The sequence below is a fragment of the Pyrgilauda ruficollis genome, unplaced genomic scaffold, assembly GCF_017590135.1.
Source record: "Pyrgilauda ruficollis isolate IOZ18807 unplaced genomic scaffold, ASM1759013v1 scaffold36, whole genome shotgun sequence".
In the NCBI taxonomy this organism is placed as follows: domain Eukaryota; kingdom Metazoa; phylum Chordata; class Aves; order Passeriformes; family Passeridae; genus Pyrgilauda; species Pyrgilauda ruficollis.
The window spans coordinates 3,787,797-3,805,423 of record NW_024525045.1 but is presented as its reverse complement, the minus strand read 5'-3'; the positions used below and the strand labels follow the sequence as shown (position 1 = coordinate 3,805,423).

The following is a 17,627-nucleotide window of genomic DNA, read 5'->3' as shown; positions in this document are numbered from 1 at the left end:
TATCAGATAATGAGACAAATTAGAAATTTTCAATGGTAGTTCATCTCCTATATACGTATAATACATTTTGGGACCAGACAAGTTCAGACCAGGCAGACAAAACTTGCAAGATACCATAACAGAACCACTAAGTTACTTTTCTGTATCAAACTTTTTCTAAGTATCACTTAAATTTTGTATTCCTCACTAAAGCTGAAGGCTAAAAAAGCAAAGCTATATATATATTGAATATAACATAAACTTAAAAGTTACCTTCTTACATGCTGTGACAGAGCTTCCCAAACTGCTTGCAGAACTGTCTGTGCTGCTGCCTTGGCGCTCTGGGACTTCATGCATCAGTGGAGATTCAAAGTTGCTGAAGAACAAAAAAGAAACAAGCCCCCAAAAACCTTTCCAGTGACTCAGCTACATAAATAACTCAAGTAATACCAAAACACAGGTCAGTAAAGAGACGCAACTTAGAATACTAGATGCTGTCTGTACTCTCCTAGCTGATGTTACTAGTCTATTTATTGCTAATTTCCCCTTTTTGGAAGACTATTCTGACCTACACACTTTGGATATAAAATAGCAGACTGCTGTCTTTTGAAGATTAGAGGAAAGCATAAACTGCCTACAGCCAGACCTGACTGTCCTGAATGCCACTGTAAAAAGTGGTACTAGCTTGTTTTCGTAAGCAGGCAGCTTGGAGCAGCAAATGAAATACTTGCTGCAATAATTCTGCTTGGTAAACAACAGAAATATCTTGCCTTTTTACCTGCTAGGATGGAAGTAAAGGGGTAGTGATTACAAAGTAAAAAACACAACAGGAGAGGCAGTATTCTGTAATCCAGATGGAACAGCTCGGTACACCGTAGGTTTGGGGCTAAGCTAAGTCATGCACATATTCTGTTTTGTGATTCAGTGGTACACAACAAACATGTTTACTTTGGAACTGTGCAGATGTGAAGTACAAAACCATAAAACCAAGTTCCCCCAGCCAAATTATTTGCACACACAGCAAGCACCAACTCTCATACTTTTCTTTTGGAATAGTTCAGGCCAGTCTTCAAAGATCATTTAATAATCACATTGGTCCAAGATTAATGAGCCTTCTTCTTCTGGTCATGACATGATCACAGTTAAAGGCCACATGTGCTAAAGGACTATTTATACAGGAACATACTAGGGCAAAAGTATCCTACATGATCATGTTCTGCTTCCCAGACTGGAGTGCTTTTAATTATTGCAAGTCCCCTGTGAGAATATGTGGAACATGTTGTGATGGACCATGAAGAGTGACCAGGTTACCATGGCTCGAGTAATAACCTCTCATTGGTTCCCATGGGATAACAGACTGTCCTGCTATGCCCAAACTAAAGTGCATTTTCCTCAGTCACCTTCACTGGAGTGTAAAGCAGTAGGTTACAAGGAGGCCACTTGCATTTTCTTTTCCTGAAATCCAGAGCCAAGCATGACTGAGGCCACCTTTCCCTCAAAGATTCATGCACCTTTCACCTGATACTGCTTAGGACTAGCTGTAAATATATGCTTTCCTACTGGTAAGAAACTTTGTCAATGAGAATTCTGCTGATGTGTGTGGTGCTATTCCATAATAATTTTAAAAAGTATCTAGATGTGCTGGAATTAGAAGAGTAAATAAAAATATAAAACTAGTTTAGGACTTGTTAATTGCTAGCTGGGAGGAAGTTTCATGAATCACATGGGAGGACAGAATATAGATGCACAAGAGAGACCAGAAGGTTAATTTACTTCACTTGGAAAGTGTGTTACCACTTAATAATCTGGAAGATACCAGCATCATTTGTACTTAGAAAGAAGACTTTTGCCTGTTTACAAAACTCTGCTTCATTGTTCAGATGATATAGATACACAGTAATATTTCTGGGCAGTAATTTCTCTGGCATTTGACACAGCAAAATAGCATTTTTAGTGAGTTCTTTAACAGAATGAGGGAAATTAAACACATGAAGTCAATTCTGGTTTTCTGCCTCCATCTAAAGTAGGAAGGGTTATATTCAGAGGGTCAAATCTTATATAAGTTAAGAATCCTCCTTGGTAAGTCCACATTGAGATGCAGCCTTTGGACGAGGTAAAACTCACCACTCCCAGCAGAAGCTGTGCACTGCCTCTTTTAATAAGATGCATCACCTCTGCAATCTAACAGAAAATTACAGATCAAGGCTGACCTCCAGGCTGAACTACAAGGCCTGTTGTACTCTTTTCTCCTGCCCTTCACTGAGATGAAGGCTGAGGGGCCCTGCCACAGGGAGCTGATGGGCTGCTAATGATTATTTGCTCTCAATTCCACTGCGTCCAAGGAATTGAACTTCCCTGCGTGAAGCATTGCTGAGGCTAACAGCAACAAAGATAACAATTTGACAACTACCTGAAAGCCTTCTTTGGAACTTAATTAAACAGTACAAATAGAATATCACATTAAAGCATAGCTGAAAAATGTAGTTGAAGAGAGATACATTCTGGAGTATAAACAAATCTGTGCTACCTCTGGACGGTATTTTAGCAAGGGGTAGCACATGACATGTCCCATACAGAAGTAAAGCTCTCCTCCAAGTCATGCGGAAAGTGAAATGATCTGTAAAAGCTTCTTAATCCTGTAAAATCTGTGTTCTTTTCAAAATAAGCCCACTTTTCATTTGTAAATATAGAAAACCTTGTTAAAAGCACATGATGATTGAAATAAATGTAAAATGCCACAAATATTTTAAATGAGACTAGGCTCCCACTCATACTAAAGTTCAGATAGGAAACCCAACTGCCTTTGGTGTTCCCAAAATTTGCTAAACCTAAATCCTCTTGTCACCTATCCCAGTCCTCAGAGTTGTATTTCACATCCAGCTGATTACTTGGAGCACAGGAAAAATCAGCAACTGTGTTTCACAGGACAAGGGACAATCCATTTACAAGCATCTCTAACACTTTCAGAGCTTCTTTTTTGTCTTAGGTTCACATCTCTTGTTCTGTCAGTGCTGAGCAGAACCCCTGTTCTCAGGCTGCACTGCAGTTCAGCTCCTGGATGTGCCAGGGACAGGAACTCTGGCTGCAAACAGCTTCAACCAGTCAGGGTTCAGTCACTGAAATGCAGAAAAATTGTAACAAAGAAGTGTCAAAATAGGAGAGCTACGTTCAGTTTTAGACTCCACAGCCTTTTCCTTATTGAGTTTATGGCTACACAATTTCTAGAGGAAGCACAGGGAAAGCCCCCTGGCCACTCTTGCTGGCCAGTCAGGTACACGACTAGGTGTGACCCAAAGGAGATTTGCAGCAATGCATGCCAACTGACGGGAAAATGAGCACCCAGCTGTGCTTCTGCAGGCTGGAATTCAGCAGCACAAAAGTGAGTCTTCTGTAACGCAGGGAAGTGCAGTGTATGAGCTCCTGCACACATACTTTCAGGGGCACAGGTCTTTCTTTCAACACAGAACACGGATTTGGCTTTTCAACATCTCTTTTTCAATTATCTCAACTCTCAGTTAGGGCAAAGTTTCCTCTTCTCTTTATCCCATGGGTACCCTTTCCAGGCTTTCATTTTCAACAGGTGTTTTCTCAAGAGACCCTCCTCAGGCCATACAGCTCTGCCACCCTCGCTCTAGCAAAGGCAGTAATATAAACCTATTTTTCACTAACTCTCCAGGGAAAAACTATTCTGGCTTTGAGAAGCTTCTGCTCTCATTAGTTCCTCAATGGCAGGAAGCAGAGTGAAACTCTTGCAGAGATGTAGCCAGCTCATCATCAAGTGATAGCTCTGCATTCACCTACTATGCTCCTTCACATTAAGAGCTTACATGAAATGCTGGACTTCCAAGACATCTGGCACAGATTGGAGCCTTTTCATTTTAAGATAAAGAAAGCTGTTAGAGTTCTTAGGTCTCAGTTCTCAAATTTTCTTGGCTCCCTTGTTTAGTATGTGATGGAGAATGCTGATCTGTGTTAGATGTGCTCATCTGACTTGCAGGTACCACAAAAAGCCACGGGCATAGCAATCAATCTCTGTTAAGGAATGGCTCATTTTGAGAGTTTTTTTCGGTGTGAAAGATCCTAACCTATAATCCAGCTTTTGAAACTGAAGTTGGGAACCTGGACCTAAGACTTGGTGTTAAGTGCACCACTTTCACTTTGGTATTTACATTAACAGAGAAATCTCCACACTCATTTGCCACCGGGCGCTGTCTTACTGATTCATGAATTGTAACTGATAACTTTTTTCCCTACAAGCTATATGCACTCACAAAGAATACAAACAAATTTCCTGGAAATTAGAGGACTGTAGTAAATAGCTATGAGGTTTATATCACTAACTGTAATAATAACACATCGTGTATTACTGTCCAAAATGCAAATGAATTGCTTCATCTTTCCTATGTTAAATAATTCAAAAATACTGACCTCGATGACTCAAGACTTAATCAAAAAACCCACAGCTGCTCCTAAAAATAATTATCTCCTTTGCAGATGTGGCAGATGGTGCTACATCAACTAAGATGAGGTAATTTAAAGAATTCCCCAGGTTATCACTAAAGAAAATTAATCTTGTGAAACAGTATCAGAAACTTCAATTTCCTACCATCTTGAACAAGCATAACCAGCTTCCCAAAACTTGCTGTTCAATAACCATTCCTAAGGAGCAATCTCAAGAAACAGTAAGTGACCATTACATATATATTTTTTGAATCAATCATATTACAGCCTGCTGCTTTTCTCTTTTCATTATGACTCCTAATCTTGGCATTTTGAACATAGCAAACATACTGATCCATGAAAAAAATAATCTGGAAGGAAGCAAACTGAATGAACACAGGGAGGTTTCTCAGTGCAATTAATGCCAAGCTATAGTGAGCTACATTTCTGTTGTTCTGCTAATATCTGTAGTGAACATCATGAACAACAAAAAAGAGATGAATCTCATTTTGAAATAGAAATATGAGAGAAGTGAAAGCAGATCAAAATACCTTAGCATCTTCTTACTTCTACCCTCCCAAATAAACCCAAAATCTAATAAGCAACTGAGGAAGGCAGCCAGCTAAATCCAGACCCTGAGCAAGAAGCAGTTTTGAAAGGCATGCAGTGTTCAAACAGCATCTCTTAACTTCAAAGCCTTTTGAAGTGGAGAGACTAGTCATACCCTTTCCTCACTCTACCTTTCAAATTTTACAGTTTTAAAATTTACCTTTGTAAGTAAACAGGTCAGCAAAGTCACTAGGAGCAAAATCTTTAGACGTAACAGTGTCAAAGTTACTATTCTAATCCATATAAATGGTTTTAATTCAGTCTGGACAATGTGTATACTTCAATCAGAGCACAGATGGTTAGTCAAACAGATGCTCTATAAATACCTCAAACAAATGTCTTTCTGATTTTGTTATGGATTTGGAACTCAAGAACAGAATATAATCACTGGCAATATCAGGATCGCATCTTGCAGGGTATTAATAGACTTTTTTCAGTCTCCCATGGCTGCTATTGGCTTCACTGGAAACCAAAATACTGAATACTTCCCTTCACTGTCTGTGCACTCTAACAGGTACAGGATTGGGTTTTGCAGATCAGCACACTAAAAAGACTAGAAGTTTAAATGCTTTATATTCCGATTTCTCATTTCACAGTGTCTACTGGGTACTCTTGATTTACATTTCACTTTTATCAGTGATACAGCTGCCAGAAGACCAGGTCTTTGGCTACATGCTGATGAAAAACAGATGCAGAGAAAAGATAATCCATGCTGGGGTACACTTCACAATGCCCAAAGAGCCCTGAATGACCTCCAAATTAAACCACTAAATAAATCTATAAGTCTCTGTAAGCAGTAGCAATCATCAGCCTTCTTTCAAATCATGTTTTTAAAATATTATAAAAGTGCAGACAAGTTTTACTGAAGAACAAATGTAAACAAAACTGACTACATTTTTATGACCTACTTAGAAATTCCTTCCTTCCTGAATTTACTGATTGAATTGCTAAGGCTAAAATAACAAGGCTTTATGTACAAGTCTGACAAACTCCTCCACATTCAATAGCTATGGCAGGATATATTCAGTTCAGAGAGCTGACAATCAGATCACAGAGTTGGCACTCAGGAGCTGAACGACAGATGACTGGGCTGGTGGCTTTTGATGGTCAGTAATTTACTGACAGAGAGTTAACCCAATATAAAACTGGCTTTTGCACACAGCTGATAGGCATCCTGCCTTTTCCCCACCTATCCCTGGATTTGGCATGGCTTTAAGCCAGTTCTAGATAGACCTTTGTTGGTAGAATGGCTACTTAATAAGGAAAACTTCCAGAAAGAAGTTCTGAAAGTTTTCCTTATTATTTCCTTATTTCCAGCCTTGGACCTTAGTCAGAGGAAACCACAGGAAAGAACAGGAGGAATTGTGAGATCTCTTTGGGTGGGAAATGCCCACAACAATTCACAGGTAACTGGAACTTCTGCTGAGTTCCTGAGGTGGAGGGTGTTTTAGAAGGTACAAAAAGATGACCTGGATCAAAAGCTAGGGACCAGCAAGGTCTGCTGAAGAAGAATGACTGACTTGGAGAAGATTAAGGAACAGACCCTTAAATGCAGGGAAGGCTAAAGGACTTTACCTTATGGAGATGGACTGAAAGACAACTCAGACTGCTTTTCTGCCCCAAAAGCAACGAGTTTGTACTCAGTTCTGGAGTGCCAGCCAGTGGGAAACTAAGGCTCTGCTGAGGGTTTGACTGCAGGAAAGATAAGAAATCTTGTTAAAGGAAGGATTCTTTGAGCAATTAGTCTGTATACACATAACTTAAGTGAGCAGTGCTTACTGGGAAGATGATTTTAGAGATACAGACACAGGTATCACAGAAACATCAGAATAAGGCAGTTTCATTTCCTCTGCAGCAAAGCAATAGAATTGCTACTATTTAAGCCTACTTGTCAGCAAAAACCAATACAAAATCTGAAATATTCTTAAAATGATGTCCCACAAAAAATCCCTTATTCACTTAGCGTATGTAGGTGTACTGTACAACATTACTGGTCCTTGTGCTGTGGAAAGGAGAACAAAAGAGGATATAATTGTTTTTCCATTCTAGCAAAAACTGTTCATGACTGTGTATTTATTAAGAAATTTATATTATTTCTGCATTTTCGATGGCAATGCCTATTCTTAATATAGGATGTGTTAGTGCAGCACAATGTAATAGCTCAAATGTACAATGTTGTCTGATCCTCCTCTAAAAAGAATGGAAAAAACATTGTGACACAGCTGGAAACTGGTGCAACTTGGTCCAATTTAAATACATAACAAATGTGCAAACAGCTCCCACAGATTTCAACTAGAAATAGAAATTCTCACCACTTTTCAGGATGAAATCAAAGACATTGAAAATTAGGCTGTCATGCCATAAACCACTGGGTAATTTTTCACAGCCTGTTTTTTATGTTTCTTGTATCTAACAAACAACTTGTGCTCACTGCCTGCTCCTCTCATCCTCTGGCTGTGCACAAACTGTCAGCTGGGCATCTCAGGACAAGCTGTGCAACAGACACAGGAAGACACCAGTGTTTTTATGTGGAGGATGTAAATCTCCCCTTAACTCATTCATTAAGAATTTTTGGCATCCCATTTATATTATATAGCCAAACATCACAGACAAGCTTCTCAACCAGCTTTTGTCATCAACAAATGGGAGTCTCATTTGGAGCATCAGAGCAACAACAGTAAAACACTGACAAAACAAGCCTCAAAGCACAGCACATGCAAACAAGTATTTCACTATCTGACAGGTTTTTTTCAAGGTCATCCTCTAAAGATCTCAAATTTAATTTATAAAAGCTTTTCAGTGATTATATTCAAGACAGATATTGAATATTTCTGAAGGGAAGAGTAATGTGACGAAGATGTTCATAACTTAGAAGTAAATGCATATGTCACGATTTTATTTGAATAGAAAATGTGTGTAGCTAATCAAAACTTGCTAACTGTTCGTGTGTTTTCCTTTTTAGATTGATTACAAATCAAATAGACTGTACAAGCATAATTGAAATGTGGTAGGTAGTCAGGATTATGTGCGTGATCAGAAGGTGAACATAACTTTCATCTTTTGAATGGCATTTTCCTAGTATTCAGCAGATTTTCTGAAATTCTTTGTACCACTTCTCCACAGAAATAATAAATCTGGCTTTGGAATTATGAGATTAAGGAAGGGGTCCTGTCTGTACCTAAATATAGGTATTTAAGATAGGAGCTTGGGAATTTCCCACTGGTGCAGCATCACTTTCAGCTACTTTTAAAAACATAAAAGGGAAAAACTGTTAGTGAAAATGGACTACTGATACTGGAAAACCAGAGTTTTCAACACAGAATTTGAATTATGGAACAGCCTGGGGCCTTGGAAACAAAAAAGTAGGCATATGGCAAGACAAGTGGTTGTAGTATCATGACGTAGAGTGTTCTTTATTACAAAGCATGAGAATTTGCTTCAGTGTAGTGAAGATGAACCTGTCCATATCACAGAAGTTAGTATCTCTGAATTCTATAGGAAATTATAACAAAATATTTATTCCAAACGCCTGAAGACTCCCCAGCCACCAGTAAGCCACAAAACTGATCAGTAAAGCATGACAACTTCTTTTATTTTTTCCTTTATTTCCTGTTTTTTGGGGGGGAGGTGGGGTAGAGGAGCATTTCTGTGATCCAAGTCAATCACAGCAGAGGGAGAAAAATATGATGAGGTGATCAGGAGTTCCTATTCTCAAGAATCTGTAAGGCATGCCCTAGCTGAACCAGTGTCACACACAGGGACAGTGACAGTGCAGTCAAGACACTGCAAACATTATATTTGGTTTAACTTGCTTCAATTTGTGAATTTTTTTTTCCCATGGACTGTAATGTGATTAACAGGACTGAGTGGTAGGTGAAGGCAACATTCACAATTTTTTCCTCACTTATACCAGTTTAAAAAAGCATGAGATTTCAGTCCAAGAAACTTGAGCTTTTTTGGCAGTATGAAGGCTTCTTTCTACTCTCCAAAATCTACGGCCTTTCATACTCTACAATGAACATGGGACATTATCTCTGGGAGCCTAACAGTGAATCAGGTCAATGTGTTACTAATTTAATTAATTCCTTGGTAGCATAATGTAGATAAACTGCCACTGCTTTGCAATGAACTTCAGATTAATTATGAAACTGTTGTGATACCTGGGCTTGACATGGTTAACTTGTTCCCACTGGGATGCACAAGGTCCAGCAGGACCATCTGCACCACAGACTGAGCTCAGCTGAAGCTCCCAGACAACTTTATCACTGCCTGCAGTGTGATTCTGTGAGTACTTGCCAAATGAGTATTCCTACACTTACAACTAATGAAAAAACCCCAAAAAAACAGCTCTTCCTATTAACTTCATTAAGAGTAGAGGTTGCCACTTGCTTTATGCCTTTGGGTGTGTTTAGATTTTACTCTGATCAACGCTAAGCTCTTTCAATTCAAAGGCAGAAAAAAACAAGTATGTCCTTAAATCCAGGTTTCACCAAATTCCTGCCCATTGTTTCATTAGTGGGGGTCACTGTAACAACTGCAGCTACAGAAAGACAGAGGGAACACAGAGGTCTGGTTCTGTGTATGCAAAGTAAATCCAGTCCTACAGCCTTTTTGTTTGTTTCATTATTTGACTCAGACTAGTATTTGTATTTATGTTACTTGTTTATGGTCTGTCGCTATTTTTTCAGTAGTCAATTATTTTTCTTATACGTGATGCCTTAAAAGCCTTGCCTTTTGAATCAGAAAATCACCTGTTGTACTCAACAAATATGTACTTAACTATGAAATAATTTTTCTTGTATGAAATAAAAATCTGCTACTGCTGCTAGTACCAAAAGACACCTCTCTCTTATAGTCACATGCACTGTTCCATAATGCACAGATTTCCAAAATCTCAGAAGTATGGGTGTATTTGCAGAAGTACCAAAACTCTGTGTTTGGTAGCTATACTAACCTTAAATTACATCATGCAAGCACTGATACAGGTCATATATGCTACCTTTGGGAAAGTGGACAAAGTGACCATTGGATTTCACTGAATTTATGGCACGCATTATGTTTAGGGTTGAAGGTCTTGGCAGATCAATGTGATCTATAACTAAGCTCCCTAAGAGCTGTGCTATTACTTCTGTATTTTTAAATATTCAAGAAGCATTTTGTTTTATTCCAGTTGAGGGTAAGGCCTTATTCCAGGGTTTATGGGAGGATAACAGGTTTTCACTTCAACACCACAGCACGCAAATCTTTTCCTTTTAAAAATAAATGACCTGTTCATTTTTATTAGATGCCTACAATGGTAATACACATTTTTCACTGAGACGGAGGACATTGCCCTGACAACATAGAAGAGGAACAATCTATAAGTATGTTGTTGAAACATTACCCTGCTGATTTGATTTCTTCTCTTTTCAAATTGAAATAGCACTGATGGTTACAAATGCATCTTAGGGGAAACGGATTGGGACCTGATTTAAACACAGCTCTGAAAAGTAAGAGTTGTTTCTTTCTTTAATAATCTGAAGAGCCACAGCATGTAATGAACAGCTCCACGGCTGATGGAATGCCCATACATGAAATTTTGATAACTGTGCAATCTCACAGAGACTACATGAAGACCACACGTTTTTCACTGCTAAAAGAAAATACAAGTAAGTCCCACGAAATTCTGTGCATCTTTCTGTTTAGAAAGTTTTAACTACACCACAACAATGTACTCATTCAACAACTTTCAATTTCCCAGCAATTTATGTAATAGAATGTCCAGCTAAGGACAGTGCATGAAGGATAAGTCTTAAAGTCACTGCCTAGGATTATACAGGACTTACTGACCAGTTCTGAATTTCACTAGCAGTGAAATACGTACTCCAGCATCAAGTTCTGTGTTAGCAGTTTTAGAAAAGAACTTTTTCTTTCAGTGATAAATTGATTTAATCAAGACTTACAAATGACACTTTCTTACACAGCAGTCAAGAATAATTAGATGTAAAAGAAATTGTGATGCCACAGCCAAGAGGAAACATAACTTTGATAACTACTTATTGTGTGTCGTGGGCAATTGCAGTAGCCAGATATTTAATAATAACCAGGCAAGTCTTGAAGTGAAGAAAATTACTGAGAGAAACTATAAAGAGATTAATTACAACAATCCAAAGGTTGACAAGACTGAAAAAAAAGTTCATTCTGGGCAGCAAATTAATCCCAAATATTGTAGTATTAATCTGCACATGCTAACTTTGTAGTTCTGGTTAAAAGACAACCAGAAATGTGCAGTATGTTTTTTTTCTCCCTTTCAGTGAAGCAGGAGGAAGGGAAGCTGTACTGCACATGTAGTCTAAAGCACTATCAAATCCACTGATAAGCAAAGAGGTGGTTAAAAAATTGGGAAACAACCCCCACCAATTTCTGGCACTGAGATCCTGAGAAATGTCAAGTTTTTCAAAGTGCCTGATCCTCGTGAGTGCCAAGCAGGCTTCCCCTTTCTGCTTCTCCCCAGAGAGCACAGGCAAGAGCCTGTTCAACACTCCAGGAGAAGAGGAGCTGCTGCTGCATTTTATCCAGTGAGTTGGTAATTAAAGCTATTGTTTTGATGTAGAAGTTTAATTAATTTTCCTTCTTCTGAGAAAAAACCTAAAGCTGCCTGCTGCACTTCTGAGTTAATGCTCAAAACTACATGGCTATTAGTGCTTGCATTCCTGGTGCTTCATGTTGAAGCTGCTTCTCCACTGAAATAAGTCAATACTGTGTGTGAGAGCAGCTGCAGTGAGTGTAATCCAGAGCAGTGAGCCTGGAGGGACCACTGCTGGGACCCTGCCACCCCAGGCTGTATCCTCAGAGAGGGAGCTCCCCCGCCTGCTCCTGCTCATCAGCACCTCCAGCACACCCCAGTGCTCTCTGCATATGCCACCTCTGTCTGTTCAGGCACCAATCACACCTTAAAATACATGGCTTTAATACGTGTTCTTTAGAGGGTGTTCTTAAGTTCGGGGAAGAGTGACTGGGCCTCCTTAGCCACAGCGCAGATAAAGGTTGCCGTGAGTCTATGCCTCCCTCCCCCTGTGCCTTCTCAGGTAGTAGCTGAACCAACCCCACATAACAAGAAAGAGTAAAGTAGAGTAAAGAAAGAGTAAAGTGATTAATGTAGGGCTGAGGAAGGAGATGACAAAACCCTGATGAATTAGTGAGTGTGCCTACAATGATTACTGGGAGGAGGTTATAGCCTAAATCATATACAAAATGAGCAGCATAACAACAGATCCTTATTATTGCAAATTATCACTGATAGTTGCTAATACTTCTCAAGTGTGTCTGGAGAAGGAGAGGAATGAATGAATGAGGAGAAGGGTTGGTGTGCACAGGCAGACTGTGAACAGAGTGACTGACACTACTGCAACTACTGCAGTCACAAAGGGGAGAAGGGATGCACAGGATTAGAGCCAGAGCTGAAAGAGGAGATTAATGGATATTTCAGGAAAACAGTGAGAAATTCATGTGGGAGGCTAGGGTAGGCAGGATTAGAGAATTAAAACCAGATGGGATTGGTTAAATAAGGAAGAAATGGAGATGCCAAGCCTGGACATATGCAGCATGGTTTGGCCACTGTAGTGTGCAAGTGGGTTAGTGAAACAAAGCATGGAAATTTTATAGTTAACTTCTTTACTACTTCTACATGTCTCCCTCCTCCCTTCACCCACAGTCCCATTCCTCAAGGGATCAGATCCCTCATGCACAGACTTATGACCTTTGACAATTTAGGTTCCTGCTGGTTTTAGCTGATTTTTTTTTTCTCCCCTGACCTCACTGAAGGAAAGAATCTCTGAGAATTTTGTCTATGTTTAACAACACAGGTTAGCTAGGTTAGTGAACTGCTTAAAGTAATGGCCCATGAAAACAGGGCACAGCATGTCATTTCAGGTATTCCCACCACTGAGACTGAAACTAACACTGGAAGAAGTCAGTGAGTATTGAAACTTACCAGATTTTTTTTTCTGGCTACTACACTCATAATATCTGGTACATTCATCTGCTAATTTGCAAATAAAAAGCATACCCAGCAAGTATTAAACTGATTCCTCTGGTTGGGCTGCAGTACTGGTTCTGCATGAGTGCAGAAAAATAAATTTCATCCTCATATGTGACGCCAGCTGCTGCTCTAATGCATGCAGTTTCCTCATAATGGGAGTTCTGACGTTACTCACTTGTTCAGGGGATTTATTTGTTCTCTTCAATTTAAATAAGATTTGTAATACATTCGGTTTGCCTTTACTCACAGAGGTGGAAAAATATGGACAAAAGACCTGTAAGATGTGGTCTATGTGGTCAGTCCCACCAAACACTACCCATTGCTCCTCTTCACTTATATAATTTCACTCATCACTGGTAATTTTTAAGAATAAATGTTTAGTATTTATTTCTGTTTATGTGTTGCTTTCCTGTTTATTTTTGTTGGCATTCTCTTTTCTTTAACAATTTATTCAAAGGAATTGTTATCTTTAGCTTAGTCCCATGGCTATTGTGGAGTCTTTGCCTGCAATCTTGTCTCCTTAAAGGATCAAAGTTTTATTTCACTCATTCCTAAAAGCATCTTAGTTCAAAGCCACCAAATCTGTTTTCTCCGTTATACAAGATGCAGGCTGCTTTGCTGGAGCACAAGAGCAGCTGTCAGCCCTGTCTGTGACAGTGTTACAGTGTAAGCTCCAGTGGCACCGAGTGCCACATGCCTGCTGCCTGTAAGGAAGCTCTGACACAGCCACAGCTTTTGGATCTCTTCTCAGCTTTAAATATCTTAACTTACCTCTTTACATCTGTGGTCAGCCCTAGCATGTTCATCAGATGTAAACAGTGCATGGTTTCCACCAGATCCTGTAAAACTACAAAGGCTTTTCCTACCCATTCTTTGTGCACTATGTGCCACACCACGTATTTCTGAGATGTAGCAAAGATCACTTTGTGTTGGTGATTCAACACTTTTTTTATTACATGCAGAGCAAGTTCTCAGAAATAGAGAGAACTTGTCTATTCTTCGGCTTGTCTCTTTACTTTTTAAAACATAAAACCTGCTACTTCTCATCTCCATTGAGTGTACAGGCATTTTAATTTTTCCAAATTACTATTCAGTCTAATGTTGCTTCTAAGCTCCACTACTGTTTCAAATTCTGAACTGAAGAACACTTTTAATTCCTCCATTTCTTTCTAGTATTTTCACAAAAGGTGTGTTGAAAGCAGGTTCCACTCCAAAAGACATGTTGGAAGACTTTTATTTGGCAGCCAGTACTTCTTTCAGATACATAAAACTGCATATGTTTATAGGTTTGGTTTCATAAGCTTGAGCAGAAAAACTGCAGTTTTACTGAAGGGGGTGGTTGTATGTCCTTAAGCAGCAGCAGCCCAGATAGTCACTAACACAGGGGCCAGAAATAAGCAAGTTCCTGCCTCATATGTAAAAAGTTCATACCTTTTTCTTCCTGTCTCTCACCTGATGAGGCAGATTGCAAGCTGATATATTTAAGATTTTAATGTGGGGGTGTTTTTCCTCCACCATAAAAAAACACACCAAACCAAAACCAGCCACCACAAACAAACAAAAAAACCCAAACAATACATCCTTATAGATCACATTTCCAGCTCCCCAACTGCAACATGCATCAAAAATGCTGCTTGAAGGGAGAGTGGCAGCTACCAGTTCTGTGCAGTTCTCTGCAGCTGCTCATCTGACCCCCAGGCTAAGTGTTCACTGCAAGAAGCTGCTGCTGGAAATGCTAAATTATCAGAAGCCTGAAGGCCACTTGCCTGCACTGCTCTGCAGTGACTGCTGGCAACCCAACCCAGGATTTTGCCTTCATCTATGGAAGCCAAAGGAGGGAAGCTACTGAGCAGGAACTGATGTGCACCCTGAGTTTTTGTTGAACTCCGGAGTGATGGTGATGTGTCACAGCAAGTGGGCAGAGCTGTGGCCTCAACTTAGGAATGTATGTGTAGGTCACTAAGATAAGGTATAAACAGTCACAGAAACAGGTTAATGCCTGAAGTGATTCTGTAAGGAAAATGAAAAATGCCCTTGATTTCTAACAGTTTGGAAGTGAAAACTTTCTTTGGTGAGGTCAGTAAAGCTAACTCCTAAATGCTGACATTCAAAGTTTGTATTTCTCAACAGCTGCTGTAGCTACATCTCAATTAAAAGTTGCCTAAATATTGTACGGTGGGCATAATGAGCTGCACGTGTATGATAACAAGTTATCTGTCCCATGGCTCCCCAGATGTGTATTTTTTTTTTTCCTCAGGGTTTCCTGATGAAGACAGGAATGACCTGAATAAATTACTTGCTGTTCTGGTCACCCTTCCTGTAGTCCTGTGATCCTTACTCACAGACAGAAAGCTTACAATTAAAGCTTCAGCAAGGAAAGGGTTACCTTGATTAACAAATAACAAGCAAATAACAGCTGTCAACAGTGAGCCTCAGGAGATAAAAGAGAGACTAGTAGCTCTTGGTGTAAGGATCTGCTTAAGCTCTGGGAAAAGGGTCACTCTTTGGGAAGATGAAAGAGGTACCTTGCTCACATGAATAAGATTAGCTTTGGCCTTGCTACAGAAATAGGCAATTTTATCTGGGTTAATAGGCCTGAAGCAGAGGTGAAGAGATGACCAGATGGCAGAGCTCTGGAACGGAATAGGGCTGGTTTCCTCAGTTTCTAAAAACAGTGATGAAAAGCTTAGCAACAGTCGTGGAGTTGGAAGATGACTGTAGGCTTATGAGGAGGTAAATTTGTAGCAATGAGAACAAGACCAGAGGCAAGGAAGGCAGCAGCTTGTCCAATTCTTGATACCTTCAAGACTGTCTTGCTGGAATATCTGTTCATCTTGGGGTCAAGAGTGCATTCTACCCAATTTTTGTAGAGTGTGAAATATAAGATGTTGTGTCAAATAACCTAAAAGTCTCTCTTGCCTCAAAGTCTGCATCCCTCTCTCTTTCAGATAGTGACTTCCCATTAAATACTAAATTTACTATAATCTCATTGTTATTCATAGTGTAAAAATGCATTAAAAATTACTTGCCCTGATCAATAACAAAAATTAAAAAGCTAAATAATTTTTCATTTCACCCTAAAATGTCAAGGGAAAAACTGGCAAGGACTATTTCTAGATCAGGCAGTTCAGATGGAAATGCAAAAGCATTATTAAGGTTTGGTCAGTAAATGTTTATTGATATGAAACACTATTCAGTCCAGTCTCTCTAAGGGATTGCTTTAAGACTTTTTGTTTCCTTCTAGTAAATAGAAACAATTTCTCCTCAAAGTAATTATCACCCACTCAGGTGTCATTGTCCCTCCCTCCCCCAAGTAGTTCCTCTTGTGTGTTTAGGCAGTTACACATCGTTTCACCATCTTTCTTTTTAGGCTGCGCGCTCTCCAAACTTTATTTCTATCGGCTTTTTACGTCTCATTTAGACATTGCACTGGGAGCAGCTAAACCAAAACTAACTGTAATAATTGACAACATATGCTTTTTATCTATGATAGTCTTAAATAGTACAATTTCTATAATACTTCTGTCTGCCTGCTACTATCAAAATGCAATTTACTTGTGATTGTTGAAAATTATGCTTAACCACATCTTGCATCTCCGGTAGGCTCCTGCTATCCGTACATCCATTTCCGTCTTGCAGGAAGTTTTGCGCTAATCGGTTCTTCATGACTGCTATAAATGCGCGTTTGGTGGAGCCAGGGTAACAGAACTACAGTGATTTTTAGGTTTTTCTTTCATCGTGAAGCAATCTGATTAACTAGGTAGCGGACACGCGTCGAAGTGATTTAAGCACAACATCCTAAAGGTATCATTAAGCGCTAATTAACTTACCGGCTCTCTCGAGATGCTACGGCATGAAAACCAGCTGTTAGAGCGAATTTAGACGACAATGGCTATTTTTCCTTTCTATTGTAAGAAAAGCCCTCTAGTTCCTGCTTTAGGCGTAGGGGCAAAGCCGTGGCGGGTGACCGAGCACCTCCCGGCAGGTGCGGCGCGCCGCCCGCCCTTCCGCAGCCGCACGCGAATTCCCGGAGCCGCTCCGCGCCCAGCAGCGGCTCCGCTCCCCCGCGGCCACCGCAGAACCCAAGAAGCGCGGCTCCTCCGTGGCCGTTCCCAGGCCGGGGACCCCCGCCCGTCCCGCGGGCTCCCGCGCCGCCGAGAGCCCGGGCGGGGTGCTCGGCACCGCGCGGGGCCCCGCGGGCGCCCAGCGCCGATACTCACCCGGCGGCACCGGCGGCTCCTAAGGCTCTGAACCCGCGCGCGGGGAGGGGCGCGGGCCCTACCTGGGGGCGGCGGGCGGGGGGCGCCCGGCCATGGCGGCGGCGAAGGCAGCGGGACCCTCCGCTCCGGCCGTGTCGGGGCAGCGACGGCGCGTCCCCGGCGCTGCGGCGCCTCCCGGCCCTGCCCTCCGCCTCACTCCTCCCCCGCCCGCCCCGCCGCCTCCCCCGGCCCTCCCTCGCGGCCGGGCCCCGCGGGGCCCTGCTCTCCCCGGGGGTGCGGGCTGCGGCGGGGCCGAGCGCGGCTCCACAGGGAGCCCCCCGGGCGCCGTCCTCCCCGCAGGGCAGCGCCGTGCCCGGCAC

General features: G+C 41.0%; 1 protein-coding gene across 2 annotated transcripts in view; it reads right to left on the bottom strand.

The window, feature by feature from the left end:
• The window catches only part of LOC121357992 (SPHK1 interactor, AKAP domain containing), a 63,067-nt gene extending 46,081 nt beyond the window's left edge, over positions 1–16,986 (bottom strand). For both annotated transcript variants that reach the window (XM_041475820.1, XM_041475821.1), the window contains exons 1-2: positions 16,879–16,986; positions 253–355 (exon numbers count right to left, since the gene is read on the bottom strand). In XM_041475820.1, coding sequence (XP_041331754.1) covers positions 253–336 — 84 coding nt within the window. In that variant the 5' untranslated portion in view covers positions 337–355; positions 16,879–16,986. The remainder of the gene's footprint in view (positions 1–252; positions 356–16,878) is intronic.
• Positions 16,987–17,627: the final 641 nt, after the last annotated feature.